The sequence below is a fragment of the Zingiber officinale genome, chromosome 10B (assembly GCF_018446385.1).
Source record: "Zingiber officinale cultivar Zhangliang chromosome 10B, Zo_v1.1, whole genome shotgun sequence".
In the NCBI taxonomy this organism is placed as follows: domain Eukaryota; kingdom Viridiplantae; phylum Streptophyta; class Magnoliopsida; order Zingiberales; family Zingiberaceae; genus Zingiber; species Zingiber officinale.
In genome coordinates this window covers 8,088,483-8,113,337 of record NC_056005.1, presented here as the reverse complement: position 1 = coordinate 8,113,337, position 24,855 = coordinate 8,088,483, and the positions used below count along the sequence as shown (strand labels likewise).

The 24,855-nt window shown below is 36.4% G+C and overlaps 2 protein-coding genes and 2 long non-coding RNA genes across 4 annotated transcripts; 1 reads left to right on the top strand and 3 right to left on the bottom strand.

Annotated features, from left to right (window-relative positions):
- LOC122030035 lies at positions 1 to 742 on the bottom strand. The gene is made up of 3 exons (XR_006125290.1): positions 607 to 742; positions 118 to 266; positions 1 to 53 (listed from the first exon to the last, which is right to left on the bottom strand). It is a non-coding gene; the product is annotated as an uncharacterized LOC122030035 (long non-coding RNA).
- Positions 273 to 1,487, top strand: LOC122030033 (probable methionine--tRNA ligase). Its single transcript, XM_042589183.1, has 3 exons — positions 273 to 743; positions 820 to 921; positions 1,078 to 1,487. Exons 1-3 carry the CDS (start codon positions 738 to 740, stop codon positions 1,300 to 1,302), a joined length of 333 nt encoding a protein of 110 aa, XP_042445117.1. The 5' UTR covers positions 273 to 737; the 3' UTR covers positions 1,303 to 1,487.
- LOC122030034 lies at positions 744 to 3,956 on the bottom strand. The gene is made up of 4 exons (XR_006125289.1): positions 3,255 to 3,956; positions 3,117 to 3,179; positions 2,550 to 2,794; positions 744 to 853 (listed from the first exon to the last, which is right to left on the bottom strand). It is a non-coding gene; the product is annotated as an uncharacterized LOC122030034 (long non-coding RNA).
- Positions 3,957 to 17,680: 13,724 nt separating this feature from the next.
- Positions 17,681 to 22,927, bottom strand: LOC122029405 (plant UBX domain-containing protein 4-like). Its single transcript, XM_042588372.1, has 4 exons — positions 22,698 to 22,927; positions 19,202 to 19,487; positions 18,300 to 18,395; positions 17,681 to 18,222 (listed from the first exon to the last, which is right to left on the bottom strand). Exons 1-4 carry the CDS (start codon positions 22,838 to 22,840, stop codon positions 17,839 to 17,841), a joined length of 909 nt encoding a protein of 302 aa, XP_042444306.1. The 5' UTR covers positions 22,841 to 22,927; the 3' UTR covers positions 17,681 to 17,838.
- Positions 22,928 to 24,855: the final 1,928 nt, after the last annotated feature.

Below are 24,855 nucleotides of genomic sequence, written 5' to 3'. Positions count from 1 at the left end.
CGGACTCCTCTTTCTCACTTGCTGATTCTTCCATATCAACCTTTTCCAACATTCTGGATTTTTGTGAATCAAAGTATGTGAGCAAAGCACCAAAAATAAAAGGGAAGAATATAATACCTGTAGAAGACGTAAAACAGGGTTGATAGCTGAAATTTGGAGAAATGTAGTTGCTACAATCACAATAACAGATTTGATAAATCATACTCTTCAAGTACCCCATTCATATCGGCAAATAAAACCACAACATAAAACTTTGTCAATAGAACCTGCAAAATATAAACATATATTAGAAGAGTTCATCTTTATCTGAAGCACTAGTAACTCTTGACCATATACAATTTTTGATACAAGGAGAAAGTTTCATGAAGGTTTATCCTAGACCTGCAAATGAAGCTACTTTTTAGTGTTGTATTAATGTAAATGGTTTTCCAAGTTTTGAAGTATTAATAAAACTCGACTTAATGAAGTTAAAGCTTATCCTAGAGCTCAATAAGTTTCTCATGTGACCTGCTGTAGGAAATTCTAAGAAACAACATAACAAGCCTTCTGGCAGTACAAAAACGAAGTCTGCTGAAACAGAAATTTCTGTCTCAAGACTTGACATACCTGTTGGCCTCATCAAAAAAGTTCAGAAGCACCCAGATGCAGATTCACTCTATGTTGAAGAAATTGATGTCGGTGAAGAATCCCCTCGAACAGTTGTTAGTGGCCTCGTGAAATATATTCCTCTTGAGGAAATGCAGGTTTATTTTGCTTCCCTTTTCAAATTTTCTTCCATTTGGATGTGAATTTCCTATGTTCTCTAAATCACTGGTGCAGAATCGGAAGGTTTGTGTCCTTTGTAACTTGAAGCCTGCAACCATGAGGGGCATTAAGTCACAAGCAATGGTCTTGGCTGCATCAAACGATGACCACACAAAGTTAAGTCGTTAACTCTGCCTCCATTCTTACAAGTCTTTGCTTTTACTAACCTGTTAGTTTTTTAGTATTATAATATTGGTTGGTTTACCTGGGAAATTATCATCTTTACATGTGATCATTCATCAAGAACGACTAATGAATTCATTTTGTTTCCAGGTTGAGTTAGTTGATCCACCATCATCAGCCAAGGTTGGTGAACGAGTGACCTTTCTGGGATACTCAGGCGAACCAAACAGCGTCTTAAACGCCAAGAGCAAAGTTTGGGAGAAGCTGCAGGTTGATCTGCAGTCTAATAAAGAGTGGTTGCCTGTTATAAGGATGTGCCTTTCACAACATCTGCTGGTGTTTGTAAAGTTTCGTCTATCACAAATGGAGCCATAAGGTAGACAATCTGCCTTTTTACATTAAGGTCCAATGCATTATAAACCAAAAATTATAACAAGTATGAGGTCAAAAAAGTATTGAACAACAAACATAAATCTTAAATGAGTTTCATATGCTAAATAAACTCCATCAAGAAACTACTACTTGATTAAAGGATAAAATTTCTAGTCTTAGTGAAAGTGCAGGCTCAACTTGCAACTTTAATCAACTTATTCAAGCAATAGCGAATACAACTTGATCAAGGGCTTCATGTAATTCCCACTAGTGGGTGATTCTTAATCAACAATTATTATCTTAAAGGAGAGATCAAGGGATTCTCGGATAAATCTATTGTAGCATTGCATAAACTAAGCTAACTAAGCTCTGACAGATCTTGTTTCGCCATCAAGTTTCTAGAAACAAAATAAAACCATTAGTGTGTTTAAGAAAACAAAGACTTCTAATCTACTTATCTGTCAAGCGCCCAAGAGGTATGCGTTTTATCAAGACTAATAATCTGTGAATAAAGTCAATAGGAGATTAAGGACTAAGATTAAGGGCACTTTCAAAGAGGAACAATTATAACGTCAAGCATAAGGAAAAATATAGAATTAAGTAAATTATACAGTAGCCCATCACAAGTGACACAATAGACTTCTTCCGAGACAATTAAGATATTAACAGACTTATTTTGCACTCATTTCTATCTCAAGAATATTCCATTAAAAGGGAAAAAGCTAAACTAGATGCAAACTAACCTTTCCATTCGGCATTGCAAGTATTTCTTTGATTCGCTCGATCTCTACGATTAGAAAAATGAGAAGGCAATAAGAAATAATCATAAGAAATCTAATACATAAAGGAGTATAAAAGAATCTGACAATGTTTACTCGCATTGGAAGAATAAATTATATCATTGGATTATAGCACCAGAAAAACATGCTAATTACATCAATTTTTAATCTCTAAAGTCAACACAAGGATGTCACTAGATGCTAACCAATTTGCACTTGTCACTAGATGCTTGAAAGATCTTAAAGTGAAAAACTATGGAAAATTGGCAAATATTAATCAAAGGACTACATAATGGAGAGAAAGAATAGCAACATCTAATAGTTATCACACATTGCAATAAACTATGAGAAAGGTAGCACACAGATATAATTAGAAATTCTTCACAATTCTAACATGCTTAAAAAAAATCAGTATGGGGAAGTATTAGCAAATAAAGGACTAGATCTAATTAAATGAGTCAAAGAAATCACCTTCTCACATGTCTCTCGTTCTACTGTGAAATCTTACAGCATAGTTACACAGATCTAATGGATCAGAGCCAGGTCAAAAATGTAGCAGACAATCTTAATTCATTACAGGAAAGATGTGTGATGAGAACCATATCCACTGTGGGTCTCAATTACTTCAAGCTGGCGGAGGGCAATCCAAAGCACTCGCTTAGCTCTATAATTCAATATTCCAAGTTCGCATATCTTGGATGTTCTAACATCTACACCTAGAAGATATCCAAGCATAACAGGTCAATGTCAATGCATATTGAAGCTAGAAATTAGCAGTTTGAAAGGATAGCAAAGAGATTCATCATGTGCATTGAGCTTGTTAGCACTTCTAAGGTAAAGGTGCCACAACAATAATCTTTTAGTCTATACCATGAATCCAAACATACATCTTATAGGGAAATTGAATCTGCTTGGAGCTTATTCATGAATAAGCACCTGTTGTCAACAATAATCATATTGAAGCTTTGGAAGCATCTTATACATACACAAACAAAAGGGAAATTGTAGATGAATTAAGGCATGCTTGTACTATAATACCTTGTCTTCAGGCACATGATCATGTGAGTGATCTCCATGCCCTTCCCAAGGATGACGCCAACCCTGAATAGGTGTTTGTACAACAGTTATATTGAGATGACCAAGGTATAGGATGATATTCATAGTAAGGTAATTTACCAAGACTACTGGTCCATCTTGCTTGGCCCTATAAAGAATCCAAAACCTGCAAAGGAATGTATATTCACATGGATCATCATGGTTATGTTTGAAAAAAATGAAAGCATTATTTAGAAAAAACCAGCATTTAAAAGACATTTTTTTAATCTGTCATTTGATTTAATGTTTGCAAGGAAAAAGATCTCGGCAGAAATATTATTGTAGAAATTGGATGAAAATTGTTATTTGTTTCATCATATTTGTGTCAAAGTCAGTAAAAGTCGTGAGGTGTTGAATTGAAATGCCCACATAGTAACCCATAGGGAGAAAAACATGTCAGGAATATATTACTTTTGCAATAAGATAAACACCAGAACTATCTCTCCACTTGAGCATATTAACAAACATGATCTCTGCCTTAGACATGTTGAAGTTCCGCAATCACAAAAATCTGCAGAGAAGAATAGAAAGCTATAGCATCAATAGTAAAATTCTTTCACACGATATAGAACTAGGACATGTATGATCAATATAATAATAAGAAGGATTCAAAAAGAGAAATTTCTTCCAGCTACTTAACAAATGTATTCTAGCCATACCGGAGAAGTGTATGGTAGTCATCATACTTCTCAGGTAGCTGACCCTTCGATAGTAGTGTGTCCCTCAACGACTTCACCACTTTCTCCTCATTCGGATCGTGGACGCCTTGGAACATCGTTGGAAATGCATTGCTTTTGCTGACCTTAGTGAGCGATTTCTACAAGGACCTGAAGGTCAATTTTGAAGTCAAAGGGGGCTTCTTCTTCTCGGGCTCCGGAAAATGCCAATGTGATTCCAAAGGTCCGTAGAACGTGTTTGTCCTTCTCGTCTGCTTCTGTTCCTCAGTGGTCGTCGAATTCCTCCTCGAAGAGTCACCATTGGACCTGGCTGTAGGATAGTTACCCTTCCACCAAGAACTCATTTCGCTTACCAGCTTTCTTTATCTCCTAAATTTCGCAGAATGCCTAGTTTTGACAGAAGATGGAGGTGGAGGTTGGAGGGAAAAGCCTGGCTTCCCTGGAATAACTTCAAGCGCTGAGTGGAAGCCATGGAAAGGAGATCGCCCTCCATCTTCAAATGATCTGTAGAAGAAAAGGAAAAAGCAAAGAATATGAAAGCGTGCGATGGACAAAGGAGCGATCGAGTCGAGAGAGGAATAAAACAGAAGTGCTGCTTGATCTTAGCAGTGCTCCAAGGTCGTCGAGGTCGCGGTTGGTACAATCCGTGGCTGCAGATCAGAGGTATGCGATGAGGTTTAGGATGCGTCGACAAAGATCGCCACGCATTGAAAACCTCTAAGCCTTCCATTCTACTCCAATCCCACAGCTGCGCGCTCACCATCACCATAGAAAACGAGAGAGCAAGTGAGAGGTTTTAGGGATCGAGAAGGTAAAGGGGCAGAATGTAGCGGCAAAAAATTTCAGAGAGAGGGAAAGACAAAACGCAGCAGCGGCAAAAAATTGCGAAGGGGAAAAAGCGGCGAAAGAAGAAAAACAACGCTATTCAATAACACTTAATAGACAACGGTTTTCAAAAACCATTGTCGTAATTCCAAAAAAAGCGCACATAGACAACATTTTTCAAAAACTGTTGTCGTAGCCTTTAAAAACCGTTGTCGTAGCCCAAAAAAAACATAAATAGACAACGGTTTTTAAAAACCGTTGTCGTAGGCCAAAAAAAATTGCTAAAAGACAACGGTTTTTGTTAAAACCGTTGTTAAAAGGTAAAAAGACAACGATTTGGTATAAAACCGTTGTCGTTTGAGTGTTGTTGAATGCAGATTTTCTTGTAGTGATTTCAAATGTAGAAAAGAATTCCTCAAAATAACTTATCTCCAGGTCCCTAGAGATGTAATATGCATCTACTAGGGTTGACCATTCAGGTGTTCTAGGGACAGCGTTAAGCGCATACCTTAGCAAATCTCGATTAGTTATCTTTTCTCCGAGATTCATGAGTTTGATGACTAGCTCCTTTAGCTTGGCATGCACTTGAGGAACTGTTTCACCTTCCTTCAGTCGTAAATTTGTCAGTTGGTTCTGAAGTAGATCTCTCCTTGCAAGCTTGGCTTCGGATGATCCTTCGTGAAGCTCTAGGAATTTTTCCAAAGGTCTTTTGCAGACTCATAGACTCCGATTCGATTTACCTCTTGTGGTGGTAGCGCGCTTAGCATATAGAATTCTGCTTTTTCATTTGCCATAAATTAGGCTTGTTCCTTCTTCGTCCAATGTTCTTTTTTCAACTCGCCATTGTTATCGATAGGTACTACAAAATTATTTTTCAAAATTAAAATATATCAAAATCGGTTTTAAAATATACCTCTATTTTTTTCTTCTAGTGTGTGAAGTCTCCTTCGAACTTCAACGAGTGGATGCTTGTTCCGGCCATCATCTTTACTTCAATTGACAGTTAGTCCTTCTGAGACAACCTTGCTTTGATATCAATTATAGGTCCCTTGCGGCCAGCAAGAGGGGGTGAATTGTCCTGCACAATTAAACAAACTAATAATTTTCTCAAATAATTGGGCTTAACAGAATTACACAATTAAACAAAATAATAGAATCAAAATAAGTACAAGACAAGCAAAGTTTTTACTTGGTTGACAATCAGAGGATTGCTACTCAAAGGAAAGTAGGTTCAATAAGAAAATCTTCTTCTCGAACAAAACGTCTGAGGCAGAGAAGCCTCGTACACAAAAATGAAGCTCTAAAGTAAAGAACTGAATAGAACTTCAAGTACAAAGAATTGTATTCGAAAAGAAGAAGACCAGGGCTCTATTTATAGTAAGGGTGTCAATTCGGACGGGTCGGGTCAGGTTGGGTCAGATTGAATTTTTTTTAATCCAACCCGAACCCGACCCGAACTCGAGTTCAACCCAAAACCCCTAAACCCGAATGTAAACCCGACCAACCTGAATCTGATTCGGATAACCCAAAAAATTGAATCAAAATGACTTTTTTTTTGTTATTTTCCCTATAATTCTTCACTTTTATCTCAATATTCTATCATTATCATACAAACTATTAATATACATAAAAATATCTTAATTTTTAAAATAAAATTTAATTTAACCCAAAAAAAATCCACTAACCCCTATATTTAGGTCGATCCAGATCAACCCGAATCGGACCCGACCCAACCCAAAAATTTTTAACCCTCCAACCCGAACCCGAAAATGCCCAACTTGAACCTGATTCCTTTTGGGTCAACTCGGGTTGGGTCGTCGGGTCGGGTTTATTTTTGACACCCCTAATTTATAGCCCACTGGTCTAAAATGACTGTTTGCTGATGTGGCACAGTCTGCGCGCTTGGACCCTCTTCGGGTGCCCCTAGCATGACAAATCTTAAAGTTACACAAATGGCTACGCAATGGGTGCGAGATAAAATTTTATCCCAATCCTGGCGCCCGAAGCAGGTCCGAGCACCCGAAGCAGGTCCGGGCTCCCGGACACCCTTCCTCGATGAGGCGGGCATCGAGGTGCCCTTAGGCTGACCCAGGGGGTTCGAGCGCTAGGAGCATCTGGGCACCTGAACTTGGTCCAGACGACCTAATAGTCAACATCTCGTTGACTGTTCGGTTCTACTCTGATCCAGCTCCGTTGGCTTGGATAATCTCGGTTATCTTGAATAGGACTCACCCGAACCCATTTTTCGACGTTCTCGAGTAGTCTTCCACTCCAACTTCTCGTCAATCAAAAACTCCACGCACTTCCTTCTCATCCGCCAGGGTACTCTTTCGCAACACCTCGCCCCTCAAACGCACAGAGCCTGTCGACTGTCTCCCGTGTCATATTTCTCGGTAGCTGCTTCTTTCACTAGACTTCTTGTGCTCCTAAGTTCTTGTACACTTAGACACAAGGCATCAAAAGACAACAAGACCTAACTTGACTTGGTTGATCACATCAAAACTATCACGGGGTACTTACATTCGCGACCCCCAACGCTTTCACCTACTATCCTCGACCCATAAAATTTTCTTCCCAGCATCCTCGATCTACTAAGACTTCTATCCAATCCCTCGGATTAGGATTTTCTTGCCTAGCCACAACTAGGACTTTCCACATGCTTGCCTAAACTCACTTAGGACTTTCCTGCATACTCAGTCAGACTTATTAGAACCATAATAACCCTTAACTTTGAACTCTTTACCATTATCAAAACTTGGGTTCGATCATCTGATATTTTCTAGCAGTTTATGGTTGCACAAAATTGAGCGCCCTGCTCTGATATAACTTGTAGGATCAAAACGAACGAGAGAGGGAGGGCCGAGGGGGGGGTGTGAATCTCATTTTAAAAATTTTTCTTTTTTCCTTTTAAAATATTTTTCTAAAATGTAAGTACGTAGCAGAAAACTTAAGATATGAATTGCATAGACGAAAAATGACACTTTTGCTTTTACTTGTTTCGTATTCATGCGACTGCTACTTCAAGGTCCACAATCTCTTAGATAATTTCGATTGGACAATCCATTGAATTATCTCCCAAAAAACCTTCAGGTAAAGAGATCGAATATAGAAATGAAGAAAGTGTAACAACCTATACTCTCTATAAAAGTATAATGAGAACTAAAAGCAAACATTATTTTACTGACACAGATTGTAATTAAAAATTGAAGCTCGATGTAGGTGTTGGTCCCTTTGGAAGCCGGCAAGAGGGGAGGGGTGAATGGCCCTACAAAAATTAAACACAAAACTTTTCTCGGATATTCAACTAATTAACAGACACTTGTAATAAAAAAAATTAAATTAAAAGATCAGACACAAGAGAATTTACTTGGTTTACAATCAGAGGATTGCTAATCCAAGGCAAAGATGACACACTATCTGATTTTCCTCTGGGCGGAGTAGCCTCTTACAGCGTTGACAGTACAAAAGAATAGAAAGCACAGAAAGAATTGAATTACAAGTGAGTCGAATAATCTGTGCAAACCAGTGCTATATTTATAGCACTGGTCGGGGCGCCCCGAAGGGGTTCCGGGTGCCCTGGGGGTATAAAACTTTATCCCCCAACGTTCAGATCGAGTTTGACTCAAGCTGGTCAATATCTTCAGTCCGGGCGCCCCGGTCAGCTCCGGGTGCCCCAGACCCCAAAAGCCAATTCTGGTTGACTTTTTCCATCCAGTCACTCTGCTTCGGTTCAGCTCGTCTCTGTCCGGGTCTTCAACTCCGGCTCCGCTAGCTTGGGTGATCTCGGTCATCCGGAATGGGGCTCACCCGAACCCAAGTTCCGGCTTTTTCCTCGAGCAGCCTTCCTTCCCGATTTCTCGTCCCTCGAACGTCGCGCACGTTCTTCTCATCCACCGGTGTACTCTTCCACGACCACCTCGTCCCTCGGACGCATCGAGGCCGTCGGCTCTCTCCCGTGCCGTCCTTCTCGCTAGCCGCATCTTCCACTCGACTTCCTGTGTTCCTAAGCTCCTGCACACTTAGACACAAGGGTTAAACATACGCATGACCTAACTTAGCTTGTTTGATCACATCAAAACACCTTGGGATTCCAACAATCTCTGCCTTTTTGATGTGAGCAACCCAAGTTAAGTTAGGGTAAACATATGCAATAAAAATAATTTATATTCAAATAAGTCCAAATATTTTTCAATTGAAAAATTATATTTCCTCTCCTAGACTTAACATACTTCTCCCCCTTTGATCACATAAAAATTGGGGTTATAAACAAGTCTAAGATAAATTCTAAAAAAAATTTTAAGTGTAAAAAATTTTAAAAATGTCTAAGTAAAGACACTCTTCAAATTTTTTTTTTAATTTTTAAAAAAAATTCTAAGTTAATATTCATAAGAAACAATTCTAAGTCAATTTTAAAAAAAATTCTAAGGCAATATTATCATAAAAAAATTCTTAGTCAAAATTTTTTAAAAAAATCTTAAGGCAAAAAAAAAAAATTCTAAGTTAACTTTCATAAACAATTTCTAAGGTAATTTTTTAAACAAAATTTCTAAGTCAAGTTAAAAAAAATATTTTCTAACACAAATTGAATAACTCTTTTAAAGCATTAAGTAATTTAAATTAATGGTTTTTTAGTTAGTCAATTAAACTTTTCATTTTGATACTTGGCTTCCAGGTCGTGGCGAGGCACTAGGCCTTCTTGGTTATTGGAGCAACAACCACTTCCTTAGACAAAGCCTCATAATGAAATTAGTTGTTTAATTTTCTTACTGAAAATACTAAGTCTAATTTTAATTTTAAATTAAACAGGTTTTTGGAACCCAGTAGAGGTTCCTACCTACAGGATTAACCAAGTATTTCCTAGGTACATAGATTTTTGATATATTTCTAATTTGACTTTGATGAAATCTATAATATCAATTTAAACCTCTATAATTTCTAAAAGTAGAAATATTTGGACCATTAGATTTTTTCAATCTTTCTATTTCTTCTTTTAGTTTTTCATTTTCAATTTTCAATTTTTCAAAATCCTCTATAAGACATGATTTTGCCAAAATTCTTTTTGTTTCTAAAATTTCATTTTCTAATTTGGTATTTTTATTTTCTAATTTATACATGGATTTTGCCATTGCCTTAATACCAAAGTAAAGTTCATCAGGGGGTAAGAGGCATACCTCACTTACCATATCAGACTTGAAGCCTGAATCTCCCCCTGCTTCGCTACTTCCATCTGAGGTCGCTCCCCCTTCATCGATGCTGGGTTCTGATGTACTCTGTCCTTCATAACTTGCCATCAGTGCTATCCCGACATATTCTTGAATCTTGAACTCAGATGAAAAAGTGTCGTCCCAAGTAGCTTTTAGGTTCTTGTGCTTCTTGGGAATCTTACCTTTGTCCTTCTTTAGTTCTGGGCAGTCTTCTTTTAGGTGTCCTTCCTTTTGACACTGGTAGCAACGCATCCTTCTTCTATTTCTTGGATTCTTTTTATTTTGCATTTCTTTAAATTTATTAGGTCTAAAAAACTTTTTAAAGTTTCTTACCATGTACGCTTCCTGATCATCCTCTGAGTCTGACTCGGGTTCATCCCTTTTGGTTGCGTTTAGCGCAATCATCTGGCTTGATTCCTTTGTTCCTGCACACCTGGTTTCATGCAATTCAAGAGTGGAGAACAGTTCTTCCAAACTACTTACCTCCAGGTCTTTCAAAATGTAATAGGCGTCGACGATTGATGTCCATTCTGAAGTTCTGGGAAATGCATTGAGTACGTAGCGTATTGTGTCCCGATTTGTAACCGTTTCTCCGAGGTTCTCGAGACCAGTAACTAGTTCTTTTACCTTCGCGTGTAAATTGGCTACCTTCTCACCTTTTTCCAGACGCATGTTCATCAGCTTGTTTTGGAGGATGTCTCTTCTAGCGAGCTTTGCTTCGGACGTGCCTTCGTGGAGTTCCAGGAACTTCTCCTAGAGTTCTTTAGCGGATGAATAGCTTCCGATGCGATTAACCTCTTGAGGCGGCAACACGCTCAGTAGGTGATATTCCACACGGCTGTTTGCTACAGACTCATTCTGCTCCTTCTTTGTCCAGTGGCTTTCTTCTTTTTCTTCTCCATCTTGATTCATCGGAGCTACAAAACCATACTTCATAATAGACCGAATTTCAAAATCAGTTCTTAGGAATATCTCCATACGTCGCTTCTAGTCTGCGAAGTTCCCCTCGAATTTTGGTGGAACGATGCTTGGTCCGACCATCTTGTTGCTTCGATTGGCGATTAGTCCTCCTGAAGCGCCTTGCTTTGATACCACTTGTTGGTCCCTTTGGAGGCCGACAAGAGGGGAGGGGTGAATTGCCATACAAAAATTAAACACAAAACCTTTTTCGGATATTCAACTAATTAACAGACACTTGTAATAAAAAAAAGAGACTAAATTAAAAGATCAGACACAAGAGGATTTACTTGGTTTGCAATCAGAGGATTGCTAATCCAAGGCAAAGATGGCACACTATCTGATTCTCCTCTGGGCGGAGTAGCCTCTTACATCGTTGACAGTACAAAAGAATATAAAGCACAGAAAGAATTGAATTACAACTGAGTTGAATGATCTGTGCAAACCAGTGCTATATTTATAGCACTGGTCGGGGCGGCCCGAAGGGGTTCCGGGCGCCCTGGGGGGATAAAACTTTATCCCCCAACGTTCAGATCGAGTTTGACTCAATCTGGTCAACATCTTCGGTCCGGGCGCCCCGGAGGGTTCCGGGCGCCCCGGTCAGCTCCAAGCGCCCCGAACCCCAAAAGTCAACTCTGGTTGACTTTTTCCGTCCGGTCGCTCTGCTTCGGTTCAGCTCGTCTCGATCCAGGTCTTCAACTCCGGCTCTGCTAGCTTGGGTGATCTCGGCCATCCGGAATAGGGCTCACTCGAACCCAAGTTCCGGCCTTCTCCTCGAGCAGCCTTCCTTCCCGGTTTCTCGTCCCTCGAACATCGCGCACGTTCTTCTCGTCCACCGGTGTACTCTTCCACGGTCACCTCATCCCTCGGACGCATCAAGCCCGTCGGCTCTCTCCCGTGTCGTCCTTCTCGCTAGCCGCGTCTTCCGCTCGACTTCCTGTGTTCCTAAGCTCCTGCACACTTAGACACAAGGGTTAAACATACGCAGAACCTAACTTAGCTTGTTTGATCACATCAAAACACCTTGGGGTTCCAACAGTAGGTGTCATTTTGATTGTAGCAGTTGGGCATAGTAGAGTCGCAACATAGCAGTTGGGCCTAAACAACATAGTAGAATCAAGTCAAATCTTGTAATAAATTAGATGTTTAGTGTTATAGCCGAATGCTCCTTTTATACTGCATTGGGGGAGCCTCCCATAACTCAGGGTGCCTCGAATGAGGCTCATCTGATCCAAGAACTTTGTTATTTATTCTCCTGGGGGCGTCTCTAATTGGCTGAGGGGGCCTCCAATGCTTCGAGATTATTAGCTCCATTGCGCCTCCAAGACACCTCTACCGTTGAAAATTTATCCTTGAATTTTATATTCTCTGGGGTGTAAGTTTCCCGTGGTAGTTTTGGTGTGATTGACAAAGTCAAGTTAGGTCATATTGTGTTTAATCCTTGTGTCTAAGTGTGCAAAAATTAAGGAGTACAAGAAGTTAATCGAAAGACACAGCTAACGAGAAGGATGACATAAAAATGAATCGACGGGCTCGGTGTGTCCGAGGGACGAGGTGCTACGGAAAAGTACGCTAGTAGACAAGAAGGAAGTGTGCGGTATTTCCAAGGGACGAGAAACCATAGCGGAAGATTGCTAGAGAAGAAGGCCAAAAGATGGGTTCGAGTGAGCCCAATTCCAGATGGCCGAGATCACCCAAACGACCGGAGAATGCGTCAGACGGTCAACACAAGGCTGACCGATCTGGACACCCAAACCAGTTGGTCCAAGCCTCTAGACCGTCTGAGCGCTCGAACCACCAGGGTGCCCGAAGGGCGCCTTGACTTTGCGGATCATCTTTTGGGTCCACGTCAGCACCGGTCCGGGTGCCCGAACATGGTCCAGGCGCTTGGAGATGAAAAATTTTATCTTGTTGTCGTTGTGTAGCTGTTGCATGGAGATAGAGGTTGCCTCGTTGGGGTGCCTAGAGAGGGTCCAGGTTCCCGGACCACGCCACGTCAGCAAATGACCAGTTTCGACCAGTGGACTAAATAGAGCCCTGATCTTCTTCATTTTGAACAATACTTATATTCGAATCAATACTTTCTGTTTTAATTGTTTTGAGTTGCAAATCACCGTACAAGGATTCTCCGCCTCTAAGAGTTTGCTCAAAGAAGGAGTTTGCTAGTGCACTTCATTTTTCTTAGATTAGCAACCTCTTTGGTTGCAAATCAAGTAAATCCGCTAGCCTCATTTTTATTTTATGCAAGTTATTTCTATTTTACTTAACAAGTGTTTGTATTAGTTAAAGTCAAAAGCTTTGAGAAGAGTGTATTTAATTTTTCAGGGTAATTCACCCCCACCCCCCCCCTTTTATCGGTCGTACGGGACCTACATGGGGCACCTCCAGTCATCCGAGGCACCTCCACTACTTCTCTTTTGGACACCCTCCTTCACCTGAGTCGCCTCTAATCAACTGAGATGTCTCCAATCAAGAGGCATCCTCAATGATTTTCCTACATGTGTTAGTTTAAAAGCAATATGTCTCTATAACATAAAGTTAGAAAGATATATGCACGAACAATTTATATATTTATGAATTAAATCATGTCTAACCAAGACTATCATCTAGTGGTCTCAACTTAGATTTTTAAGTGTAATATAAGTTGGACTAGCGTCTATAGTCTTACTAGGACTCCTCCTCACTGGATTACTCTACTTTAGTTGCTTACCTAACTTATCTTTTACAGAATCACTTGACTTATGATCTCCTGACCCACTAGGTCTTCTTACCAGATGTCTCATCTAGACTTCAACTACTTGTCTGGTCTTGTTGACCTAACTGGACATCCTACCTACCAGATATCTGGTTCTCTCTGATCTATCTGTGCTTCCTGTCAATTTTCAGATCCTCCTAACCTAACTGGACTTTAACCTAGTGGTTGGTCCTCTAGACCCATCAAGTCCATCAGTCTACATAATTGATAAATAAATTAGATCACAATAAAACTTAACTTTAAACTTTAACAACATCAATCTTAATTCAACAATTAATTAATCAAGTTAATTACCGTGAAACTAAAATTAAATTACAATTAAACTAAATTTTAATTAATCAAATTCAATAATTAATTAATCAATCTTAATTCGATCATCAATTAATTTAAAAAATAATCAAATAATAACTTTAATTTAATTACAATTAATTCAATAAATTAAATTAATTAAATAATAAATCAATTAATGAGAATAATAATTAATTAATAAAAAATCTAAAAATAATTACTTTAACTTCATAACAATTACTTTTATTTTCAATAATTAAATTAATCAATTTAAATTCAATTAATCTAAAATTAATTTAATTAAATATGAAATTAATTTTTAACTTAATCTAACTCAACTAATTTAATTCAAAATTATTCCGAAAGTAATAATTTTTTTACTCAATAATATTCTTTGTAAATTCACTAAATTAATACTAAATGAATTAATCAAACTTAATTAAAAATTGAAAATGTAAATTTTAAAAAATCTAACTTAAATAATTCAAAATATTTTTTTAATCGAAGTTTAATTCAAAATTTAATTAATAAACCAAAAATCTTTGAGAAAAAACTAACTTAAATAAATATGATTTAATTCAAAAATAATTTAGAATCAAAATTCTATCTTAGCTAAATCATTGAATTCAGCATCTCCTAAAACTCATAAAATTACTATATTTGAAAATTTAGTACAATTGAGACGTTAAGTAAATTATTTAAATTTTTTTGATATTTTTTATAAATGTATTACGTTAGGATATTTTACTTAAAGTTAAACACTTGTCAAAAAGATAATGCTATCTTAAAGGGGAGATTCTATTAAAAGACATATTTAAAAAAAAAAGTCAAAATAAAATATTTTAATTTATTTAAAAATTTTATCTCAAAAATATTTTTTAAAAAAAATCTTTAATTTTTTTAGTTTCAACATAATTCCTTTTCTTCTCAAAACTCTTTAGAAAACATTTTCAAAGTTATGTTAAAAAAACCTTCAAAAATTAGTTTTTAAAAGTTTTCAAAAACAAAATTATTTTGAAAACTCTATTGAAAATCTTTTTTTTAAAAAAATTATTTTAAAAATTCTTTGGAAAATATTTTGTAAAGACTCTTTTCAAAATATGACTTTTGAAAAAGAAATCACTTTCAATATATTTCTTTTGGAAAAATAGATTTTTACTTAGCAAAACAGTTTGAAAACTTTTTTGAAAAACTGCTTTTGAAAAAACATTTTGAAATAATACAACTTGGTAAAAAAATTTGAAAACCATTTTTTATTTGTGAAAATGTATTAAGATCTTGAAAATATCTTGCCCTCCAAGTTTTTGAAAATACATTATTTGTATTCAATTTAAAAATACATTTTGAAAATTATGAGCCATGACCGCTTGTTTTATGTAGGTCAAAAAGAAGGAGAAACGAGGATTACAAGTTAAGCTTAGAAAATAATTTAAAACCCTTAGGAGTATTAAACTCAGGTAAAGAGTTTAATTTGAGGGAGAGATATTTTAAAAAATTATTATTATTTAATTTAACTTTGAATCATATTGTCAAATATAAAAAAGAAATAGATTGTTGGTATAGAGAGTATTAAAATTGAACTTAGATTTGATTCTAGTACTCCTTGTACCAACAAAAATCAGGTCATATTTGTTTATCTAATTCATATGATTATATCCACGTCCTCAAACGTCAGCCGATTTTAGACGAAACTAATCAAAACCGACTGATGGGCCTAGAGAGTTTGAAATAATATAAAATCAAGTTTTATGTGTTCGTTTAATTCTCATGATTATATCCACTCCTTCAAACATCATTTTCATACGTCATATTGAGAACAATAATTTTTTTAACACGAATGTGTTCAAAAAATCTGATTTGTGTTTAAAAAATTATTTCTCTCAATATAGTATGTCAAATTAATATTTGAGAGCATGGATAAAATTAAGAGAATTGGATGAACATATATTAGTTGGTTCCATGTCATTCCTATCTCTCTAAGTTTATTAGCCAATTTTTGTCAAAATTGGTTAAAATCAACTGATGGACTTAGAGAGCTCAGGATGATATGAACCATGTCCTATGTATTCGTTTAGTTCTCCTAATTATATCTACACTCACAAACCTCATTTTCATACACCATATTATGAGCAATAATTTTTTTTAACACGAATGTATTTGAAGAATCTGATTCGTGTTACACAAATCACTACTATTAATATAGTGTGTCAAATTGATATTTAAGGGTATTGATATGATTAGGAGAACTAGATGAACACATAGGATCTAGTTGTATGTCATTCCGAGTTCTTTTGGTCCATCAACCAATTTTGACCAAAACTGGCTGATGAACTTAGAGAGCTCAGGTCATATATGTTCATCTAGTTTTCTTGATTATATCCATACCCTTAAATATCATTTTCATATGTCATATTGAGAATAATAATTTTTTTTAACATGAATATATTAAAAAAAAATTTGATTCATGTTCATAAAATTACTTCTCTCAATATATTGTGTTAAATTAATATTTGAAGGTATTGATATATTCAGGAGAACTAGATGAATACATAAGAACTGATTCTATATCATTCTGAGATATCTTTGTCCATTAGCTGATTTTAGCTGAAACCAGTTAATAAACGTAGAGAGTTCAAAATGATATAAAACTAAGTTCTATATGTTCGTTTAGTTCTTCTGCATGTATCTATTTCCTCAAACATCAATTTGACACAATATATTGAGAGCAATAATTTTTTGAACATAAATAAAATTTTTAAATCGATTACTATAATGTAACAATCATTTGAGACTTTACTGTACTAATGAAGAGTATCTTGAATCAATTGCTATACTATAACAATATATTCTGATAAATGTAGAGGGGCAAAATGGATATAAGATACTTGATTTGATAATTTTCCGAAACTTTATTTACATGGAAGAGTTTTTTTAGATTTGTGCTCTCCCGCAATCTATGATGTGAAGTGATATACAATGTATGATGTGAAGTGATATATAGTCGTACAAATACTCCACTTATTACTTTTTAAAAGTGTCTCATCTCATCGCTTGAAATGTCTCCTCCAGCTTGTAACTGACTTAGTACTCGGTAACAGAATTATTTCATTAGACAAGAATTGATTCCTGTAAAAGAAGATTAAATGTCCTCCTATCTAAGGCTGCTTGGTACGTACTTTACTTTCCTTAATCTCTCTATGGGACGGATGATAAGATGTGCTCGGAGGAGTGAAATCACCTTCATTCATTGAAGTGTCTCCCCTAAAGCTATTTTGGTAATATTTTCCTACGAAAAAGTCGACTTCACTAGACTCAAATTCTTACACCTAGTTCTTCATCTTCGTTGAGCTGTTTTCGTTAATTATGGCCCCAAACTCATGCCGAGGATTCAATCAGCTTGAACAAGTGCCAAATATTGCTCAAGTAAAGAGATTAACCCTTCCACAAAAGAAAAAAAAAAAAAAAAAGGGAGATTAGCAAACACGTGGCTGGCATTAAAATTTTGTACTGGTTGCAACTATATTTTCCAGCATTAATCAACCATAAATAGAAGGAATTTAAAGTAGGCCGTAACAAATAAACAGAGAATTAATAGCAGTACTCAATAAGGAGACAGAAATCTACTAGAAATTATAAAAAAGATGATTTAAATGCAATAGTGAAATCCTCTTCCTATATTAAATGGAAGAAATGACGAGAGCCTGATCTGTGGTTCTACCTGAACAAATGCAACATACATGCACGCTCAGACTTGGAAAAGATGAATTTAGCAAATTAACCATTGAGAAATTCTTAGCACGATGAACACCCAATTTGTTCCATGGATTCATAGCAGCGATCAGGTAACATCTTTGGGTCTAAAGATTTATATAAGCATCTTACAGTTGCAAGGATAATCATCAACGTAAATAACCATTGTTTACTGAGTTTGAAGGTAACGAAACCACACGGCATCAAAGTTATTGCTTCTGGATGATAACTGAATTAGCAAGGCCTGCTTCCTCAATGGTCTTGGATAAATCATCTAGCAGCTTAGCTGGAAAACCGACCGTCTGTAGCTGATACAAATTTGATGCTCCAGGCCTAGATGCCTCGATATAAGACCGTATGTCACCTATGGTGTGGTGGGTGTTAAAGCGTGCAACAATTCGAGTTCCATCTGCCAACCTCAACTGGATGGTAGTAGACGGTTTAGAACTGTCAACGGCCAGGGGGATGGTTGGGGAGGGACTATTACTGGATGTTGGGTTGGCGTTGACAACTTCACTTGGAGAGCTGCTGGATGACCCAGTTCCTAGTGTCCTGCCTGCACCCTGAAATGGATTAAGGGGTCTCACAGGTTCCTGCCAAGGAGAAATGGTGAGAGAAACCAGGATTCAAGCGGCAAAAAGGGCAATCTCGGAAATTTATGTTTACGTACAGAATAATTTTCTGCCCTCCTGATGAGATTGACATTTACTACAGACCTCCTGTCTGCTGGGGCTAGCTCCATTGGGCATTCAGACTTCAAAATACTCTGGCAGGTGACAGGCAAGAAAAGACGAGGAACATAATCAGACTAGTATAGATTTGCTAAGAAAATGTCTCCTTGGATACTCCAATTATAAGTTAAAGATGGCGAGAGCATACAAAACAGTGCAGAAAATCCAAATGTACTGAAAAAATAATAATGAGAGTGTAATAGTAGTTATAGTAATACCAGTAAGATTGCTAAAATTTGTTGAAGAGGTACTTTGTCTGGATCTGAACTGTTGTTTGTGTGATGCTGGTGAAGATGTTGAACAACATTTGTTTACAAAAATGAGTATTGCAAAGTTTAGATGGGCTTTAGACAATATAAACAACTGTCAAATGTGGATTACAGGGGCAGATGTAATCTTGGAGGAGCAGACATTGCCAGGAAAAATGGCTAAATAGAATGCCTTGAGCACAGGGCTGGACAGAGGTCAAATAGAAGGAAAGAAACAGAATGTTCAATGAAGAGGCAATCAACTCACAAGGGGAATGGTACCACAACGTGAATTGATGTAGATAAAATTCCAGCCAAGTTAAATCAAGCATTTCACAAGCTGTTTAAAACACATAGTGGATGTACAAGGATGAGATGGCTTACAGTTAAAGGGCTGTGAAAATTTTCTAGTAAATCACCTTGCTACATGCCATATATATATATATTTTGAGATTGGATGGAAGATAGCTATTCTGGGTTTAATGCCCCAGAATGGGTAAAACGTTCATGATCTTTGAAACTAGATGGCATGAGGCTGGTTTAAATACATATTTTCAAGAGGAAATGAATGATGATAATAATATTAGCATTACCTGTAGAAAGGATGCATTTTGGGGATCATCAAACGCCCTCAATGGGCCATCGTTGACTGTGAACCCATTGGTCCAAAAGTAGATATTGTGAACTATGTTCTCAGGCTGTTGAGGAGTAGTATGCACTGTTTCACCTGATAGTAGTCTGCCAGTTCCTGTAAAACTTCTTGAGCTTGAAGATTGATTAGGCTCAACTGGTCCTTGCATGGCTCCCATCTGCCTAGCTTGCTCAAATATTGCATCCACACTGTTACCATCTTTTGATGGATCTTGGACCAGCATTCCACTGCAAAATTAACTGGGTTATTTCTGACCCAAAAAAAAACAACTGGGTTATTACCATACATACCTCAACAGGAAACTATGACTATGACAATACTCTGGGTATCCCAACAAACTGGGCTTAACTTGAGACACGTTTAATTATGTAAGAAAAATTTCTTTGGTCTTCCTTATACCTTTCTCAGTTCACGTCTTCAGGAATAATTAACTCAAGGAGTGAGTTCACATTATTTAAACCTATTTTCTCCCATGTATCACTTATCAGGACTTAGCTTAATTGCTTAGGTATATATATTTTTATTTAATATGATCTAGTAACCCACATATTCATTTCAACGTATTCATGTCAGTTGTATAAATTATAATTGTCTTTCTAAATTAACTGTTATTTAAACTGAGGAGCAAATGACTGCCTATTTCATATATTCATTAATCAAATAACTTTGCTAAAGTTAAAACACACTTTGGTTATGAAGAAAGCAATATGGCACATGCGATCAGGTAATGTATTCCACCACAACAGACTGAAATCAATGTAATAGAAATTGGTATTCTAAGGCTTACATAGCATTTTCATTGTATTTGGTATTCTAAAGTTACCATGTAGCAACCCCATAAGAACTTCCCAGTACTCATTCAAAGCATCTTTAATACAAAATGAAGGAAGATAGTTGATTAATTACTAAAAGATTCATTGTAGCAAAAAGGTGATTACGCTCACCCCAAGTGCCCCCTCACAGTTCATCCCCAAGTTATGTGAAAGGAGGTAAATCACAGGGTCAGCTTATAGCCGACCGCCAAGTGGCTAGGGGGTGGGAGGAGTTTTTCCCTAGGGCAAATTACTAAAAGATTCATGGATGCATGAATCAAAGTTATGGAAAGAGGGTGAGGAAATAATCATTAGCTGTTAAGAGCAAAATTTTAGCATGAAATCATTTCAACCCGTTAAGAATGCACTATAAAATGTTGTTTCAACAAATCTTTATGAGTTTTGTGTCGTTTGAAAAGATAAAAATAGATATCGCTGGTATTTCCAAACTCACTCTAATTTCAAAAATACACACTTCCAGAAGAAGGAAATCATGACAATATTCCAAATGTAGCCCTGATTTGAATATGTAGTTAGCAGAACAGTTTGAAAAGCCTTTTGCACTTTTCACTTTGCAATTTTACTCACAAGTAGCATATTAGATTAACTGCAGAAAGAATATATAGATATAACTGCTAATTATCTATCAGACTGAAATCCATATTCCTTTGCAAATAATCAGTGAATTTGTAGCAACTAAGGATGCTCTAATAAATGATCAGAAGCTCATGCATAGAGACAATATCCTTAATTAGTAAAGACAGGACTTAAATTTTTGAGAATTCGTGATCTCCATAGATGTCCTTTTATGGGTGTAGATTGCTTACATGCAAGTATAAGTACAAAGATGAATGAAAAAAAAATCTAAATGACTAAAAAATCGTGTTTAAAAAAGCACTGCTATTTTTGACTCACCAGAATGGCAAATAAATGCAATAAATTATATATACTAATAAATATGATTCCCGTAAGTTGCATTAAGAATTGATAAAAAAACTCACAGTTGGAGTCAAACCATAAGCATAGAACCTACATCCTATAAACACATATTTGCCTTATCATTCAAGTTTCAACCCTCCTAGTATCAGTTATCTTACTATTTTAAATGATCTGATGCCATGGCCAATGACCATCATATATCACAATCCAACATGTTCAACTTTCTACCTATACTTACAAAAAAAAACCTTAGGTCGTGTCAAAATGCCTTGCTTGACTTGGAGCATCTCATTTTAAGAGAATTCAGCTTAAGATCAACCTCGATTAACATAAGAATATTACAATACACAGTCATGTAGGTGAAACAAGACAGCATAAAACTTGCATCCAGCTCAAAGGAACTTTATTTCATATTGAATGCCGCACATTCATCCTGTAATAAATTATTTTCACACTAGCATATAAATGAGCTTTGTGGAAGTCTAGATGTATACTCATCACTGCAAATTATTTCACGATGGATATATTCAATTTCCTACAATGCAAACTCATTAAAATCAAAATTAACCTTTACTGTGGCCAATATTACTATGTAACCACTAGACGTGGAAGTTATACTCATCACTTTAACCAACTAAATACAAAGTGAAAAAACAGCAGCAATCAACAATAGGCCCCAACAACAACTATATGGTCTCAACTACAGGGACACTTTCATACCACAAAGTTCTCTCAGTGGCCCACTAGTCAATAGTTCTAGGATTTTGTTTTTCTTAAACTAAATCTATGTTATAGTTCGTTCAAAACCAAATTTGTCCCAGCTGACTCATCCTAATTTTCATGTTTCCACAACCATTGTTTGAACATCAAACAGAATTTCCCAATCATACTGATGAATGTATAACTATACTACATATATTATAAAATGTGATACTATCCTTCTAAACATATTGCCTGCCATTAATACACATTCTCATGAAGACAAAACAAATTCACATATTGCAAGTCACTATATTAATTGCACTACCAGTATACCAGAAACTTTGAGAAAGCACAAAATTTTTGGCAAGTAAACTTGCCAATTAGGATAGAGATCAAGCAATCTCAAAGCTCAGAAATTTTATGTAGAAAGATATTGATGATAGCTTATGCAACTCATCCCTGAATATAAGCACCACATTCCTAAAGTAAATCAAGTTCTCAAATGACAAATAAATTTAATTTACATTCACCAACACCTCAAAAATCAAATTTTCTATAGGAAATATTTTCAATTCGACAGTTGACACCATTACAAGGAGATTCTTTCAGTAAGAAGGTTATGTCCAGAAAATAAAAACCAATTCAAACAAATTTGGAGCCCAATATTCCTTATTAGACAGGAATTATAAAGAATTTTACTCGTAAAGTACGTTTGACGGTAAGAGACTACAGATGGCGCATAGGAGAAAACAAGAGATTAAAGATAAGGATCGACCCCGGATGCAATCTCGACCTCAACAATGCCACAGAAACTATGTTTCTGTATCTCCCAAAACTTTTTCATAATTCAAACAGACCTAGCTTCTATTTGTGAGATTACACCCACAGGAATCACCAGCGTTGGAATCACCAGCCTTATCTTCACGGTCAAGAAACGGAAATCAATTAGAGGAACCGAACATCGCAAGAGAAAAGGAGATCAACCTCTTCTCTCCGCCCGTGTAGTACTCCTGAGGCGCGTCAGAGTCGCTATCGGAACCGTGGCCGGAACTCTGATTCAGATCCGCGAGGGTTCGGATGGTCGGCCTGCTCCCCGACGGCTTCTTGTCACCTCCCCTCGAACCCATCGCCGCGGAACGAAGACTGACAGAGTAGCAGCCGGCTAAACGGAGGCGGTGGAAGAAAGCAGCAGATTTGACGAGGAATATCGGGGCCTCCTCTTCTCGGGTCACTAATCAAATCGTGAAATATGGGCCGGGCTGAAACTGGTCGTTGTCGGGGCCGGTCACAGACCCACAGAAAACACTTAATTTATTAAAAAAACATATATATTTTTAAAAATTTTGATAAATGCATATTTATTTTATAATAAATCCATATATTATCAAATTATATTTTAAATATTATTTTATAAAATTTAGTATATTAAGTTTTTATTTAAAAAATCTTATAAAAATATTTTGCACAATAATTAAAATTATTATCGTGTAACTATAAATTCGAGTCAAAAAATAATCTTTTGTAATATCCTATAATAGATCTAATAGGTTTGATCTAATCTAGATTGAGGTATAATATGACTTTATGAGTATGATACCGTAGTAAAACACTCAAAAACAAAAATAATAATAATATGACTAAAATTCTAAAACTAATACTTTAGAGAACAATTTTGAATGTGTATAAATTATATTCTAGATTTACTTGGTAGATAATTCGTGCGAGAAGATAATTTATTTTAAGATTAGTCTGACATAATCTGGATACTTACATTGTCAAAAAATTAAAAAATACTAATATGCACAATAGGTAAAATTATTTTCTTATAACTTAGTGGTCATGAATTTGAATCGCGAAAATAGTCTTTTGTATTACAGGATAAAACTGTTTATAATAAATCTACTATAGTCTGATCCTCTTTCAAAATCTTATATCGATGAAAATTTTATACATCAGACATCCTTTTTTTTATTGATGAAAATTTTATCTTACAATTTGACTAATCTTATGATAGACGATATGATCTCACATTCAGCCGACCAAGTAAATCCAAGAAGTACAGTGACTCCTGACGTGACATCCTAACTTCATTAATAGTTCACTCATTGTAAATGCGTCTTGCGTAGGAATTGAATCTTGATTATTTGGAAAATGTACTCTGTCTTTTACAACCACATCAACCCTGGGGCTCGGATTGTCCTTTATGGGTTCATGTTATGTTTGACCCAAGCCTCTACGGGCTAGCACAAATGGTTCATATAGTGGTGTTGCTATAGATAAGTGCAGGGTTGATTTCCAACATGTTCAGAAGCCTTACAGGTTATCTCACTCCTGGCATGCGCTACAGTTATAGGTGAAGCCTCCGTAATTTATCTATCTAACCAAAGGTCAATGATACTAGACCATCTGGAGTGTTATCAATATTTTCCACAGAGGTTATGTTTGACCCAAATGCAACTCATCAACACTTCTATTCATAGTGCTAACTAGCATTCCATGTGCATGAATTCAGTGAGGGCATGGTGTTTAAAATGATTTATGTGTCCTTCACTGCCACATGGAGTAGGCGCCAGGGTGCCTCCTGATGAATTCACTGCAAGTTTACAGGCCTACAAATGAAATCAAAGCAAAACAATCAAAAGTTAAGGCTGTGAAATGTCCTGCATGACATTTCTTGTACTTATTCCTTTTTTTTTTTTTTTTTTCTTTTCCTTCCAACGTGACACAAAAGTAAAACTTATTTTTTAACCATTCTACGAGATGTTGTATGAAACTCTCTTCATGCTGCAATTTCTATGGAAGAATAACCATCAAATTACTCTCCTTGACTTAGTTTGTCCTGTAATATGAACATTCAATGGTTCTCTTTTTGAAAACTTTTGAATGTTGATCCATCCCTTGTTCCACCTGTTCTAGCAGGCGATCTCATTTAAAAAGCCAAAAAAAAAGTTATCTTTTTGTTAATGACTTTGATTAAAATAAAAAATCTTTGCCTCTTTCATATGTTTTTTTGTTAGAACCAACTGTGTTCATACACCATGTTTGCTTTCTGCTTTGCAAGCAGCAAGAACTTAGCTTTCCTCAGAATTCTCGCTTCGTTTTGGGACCATGAAATGAAGCCATTAATGGTCCACAAGTTCAA

What these genes read in the sequence shown, in the direction of transcription:
- LOC122029405 (XM_042588372.1), bottom strand. Translation starts at nt 22,840, where the DNA reads ATGGGTTCGAGGGGAGGTGACAAGAAGCCGTCGGGGAGCAGGCCGACC. An exon ending in TACACGGGCGGAGAGAAGAG is followed by an intron (nt 19,488 to 22,697) that starts GTTGATCTCCTT and finishes TTAATTTTGCAG; the next exon opens with TGGAATGCTGGTCCAAGATC. An exon ending in GGAGGGCAGAAAATTATTCT is followed by an intron (nt 18,223 to 18,299) that starts GTACGTAAACAT and finishes TCTCCTTGGCAG; the next exon opens with GAACCTGTGAGACCCCTTAA.
- LOC122030033 (XM_042589183.1), top strand. An exon ending in CAAACGATGACCACACAAAG is followed by an intron (nt 922 to 1,077) that starts TTAAGTCGTTAA and finishes TTTTGTTTCCAG; the next exon opens with GTTGAGTTAGTTGATCCACC.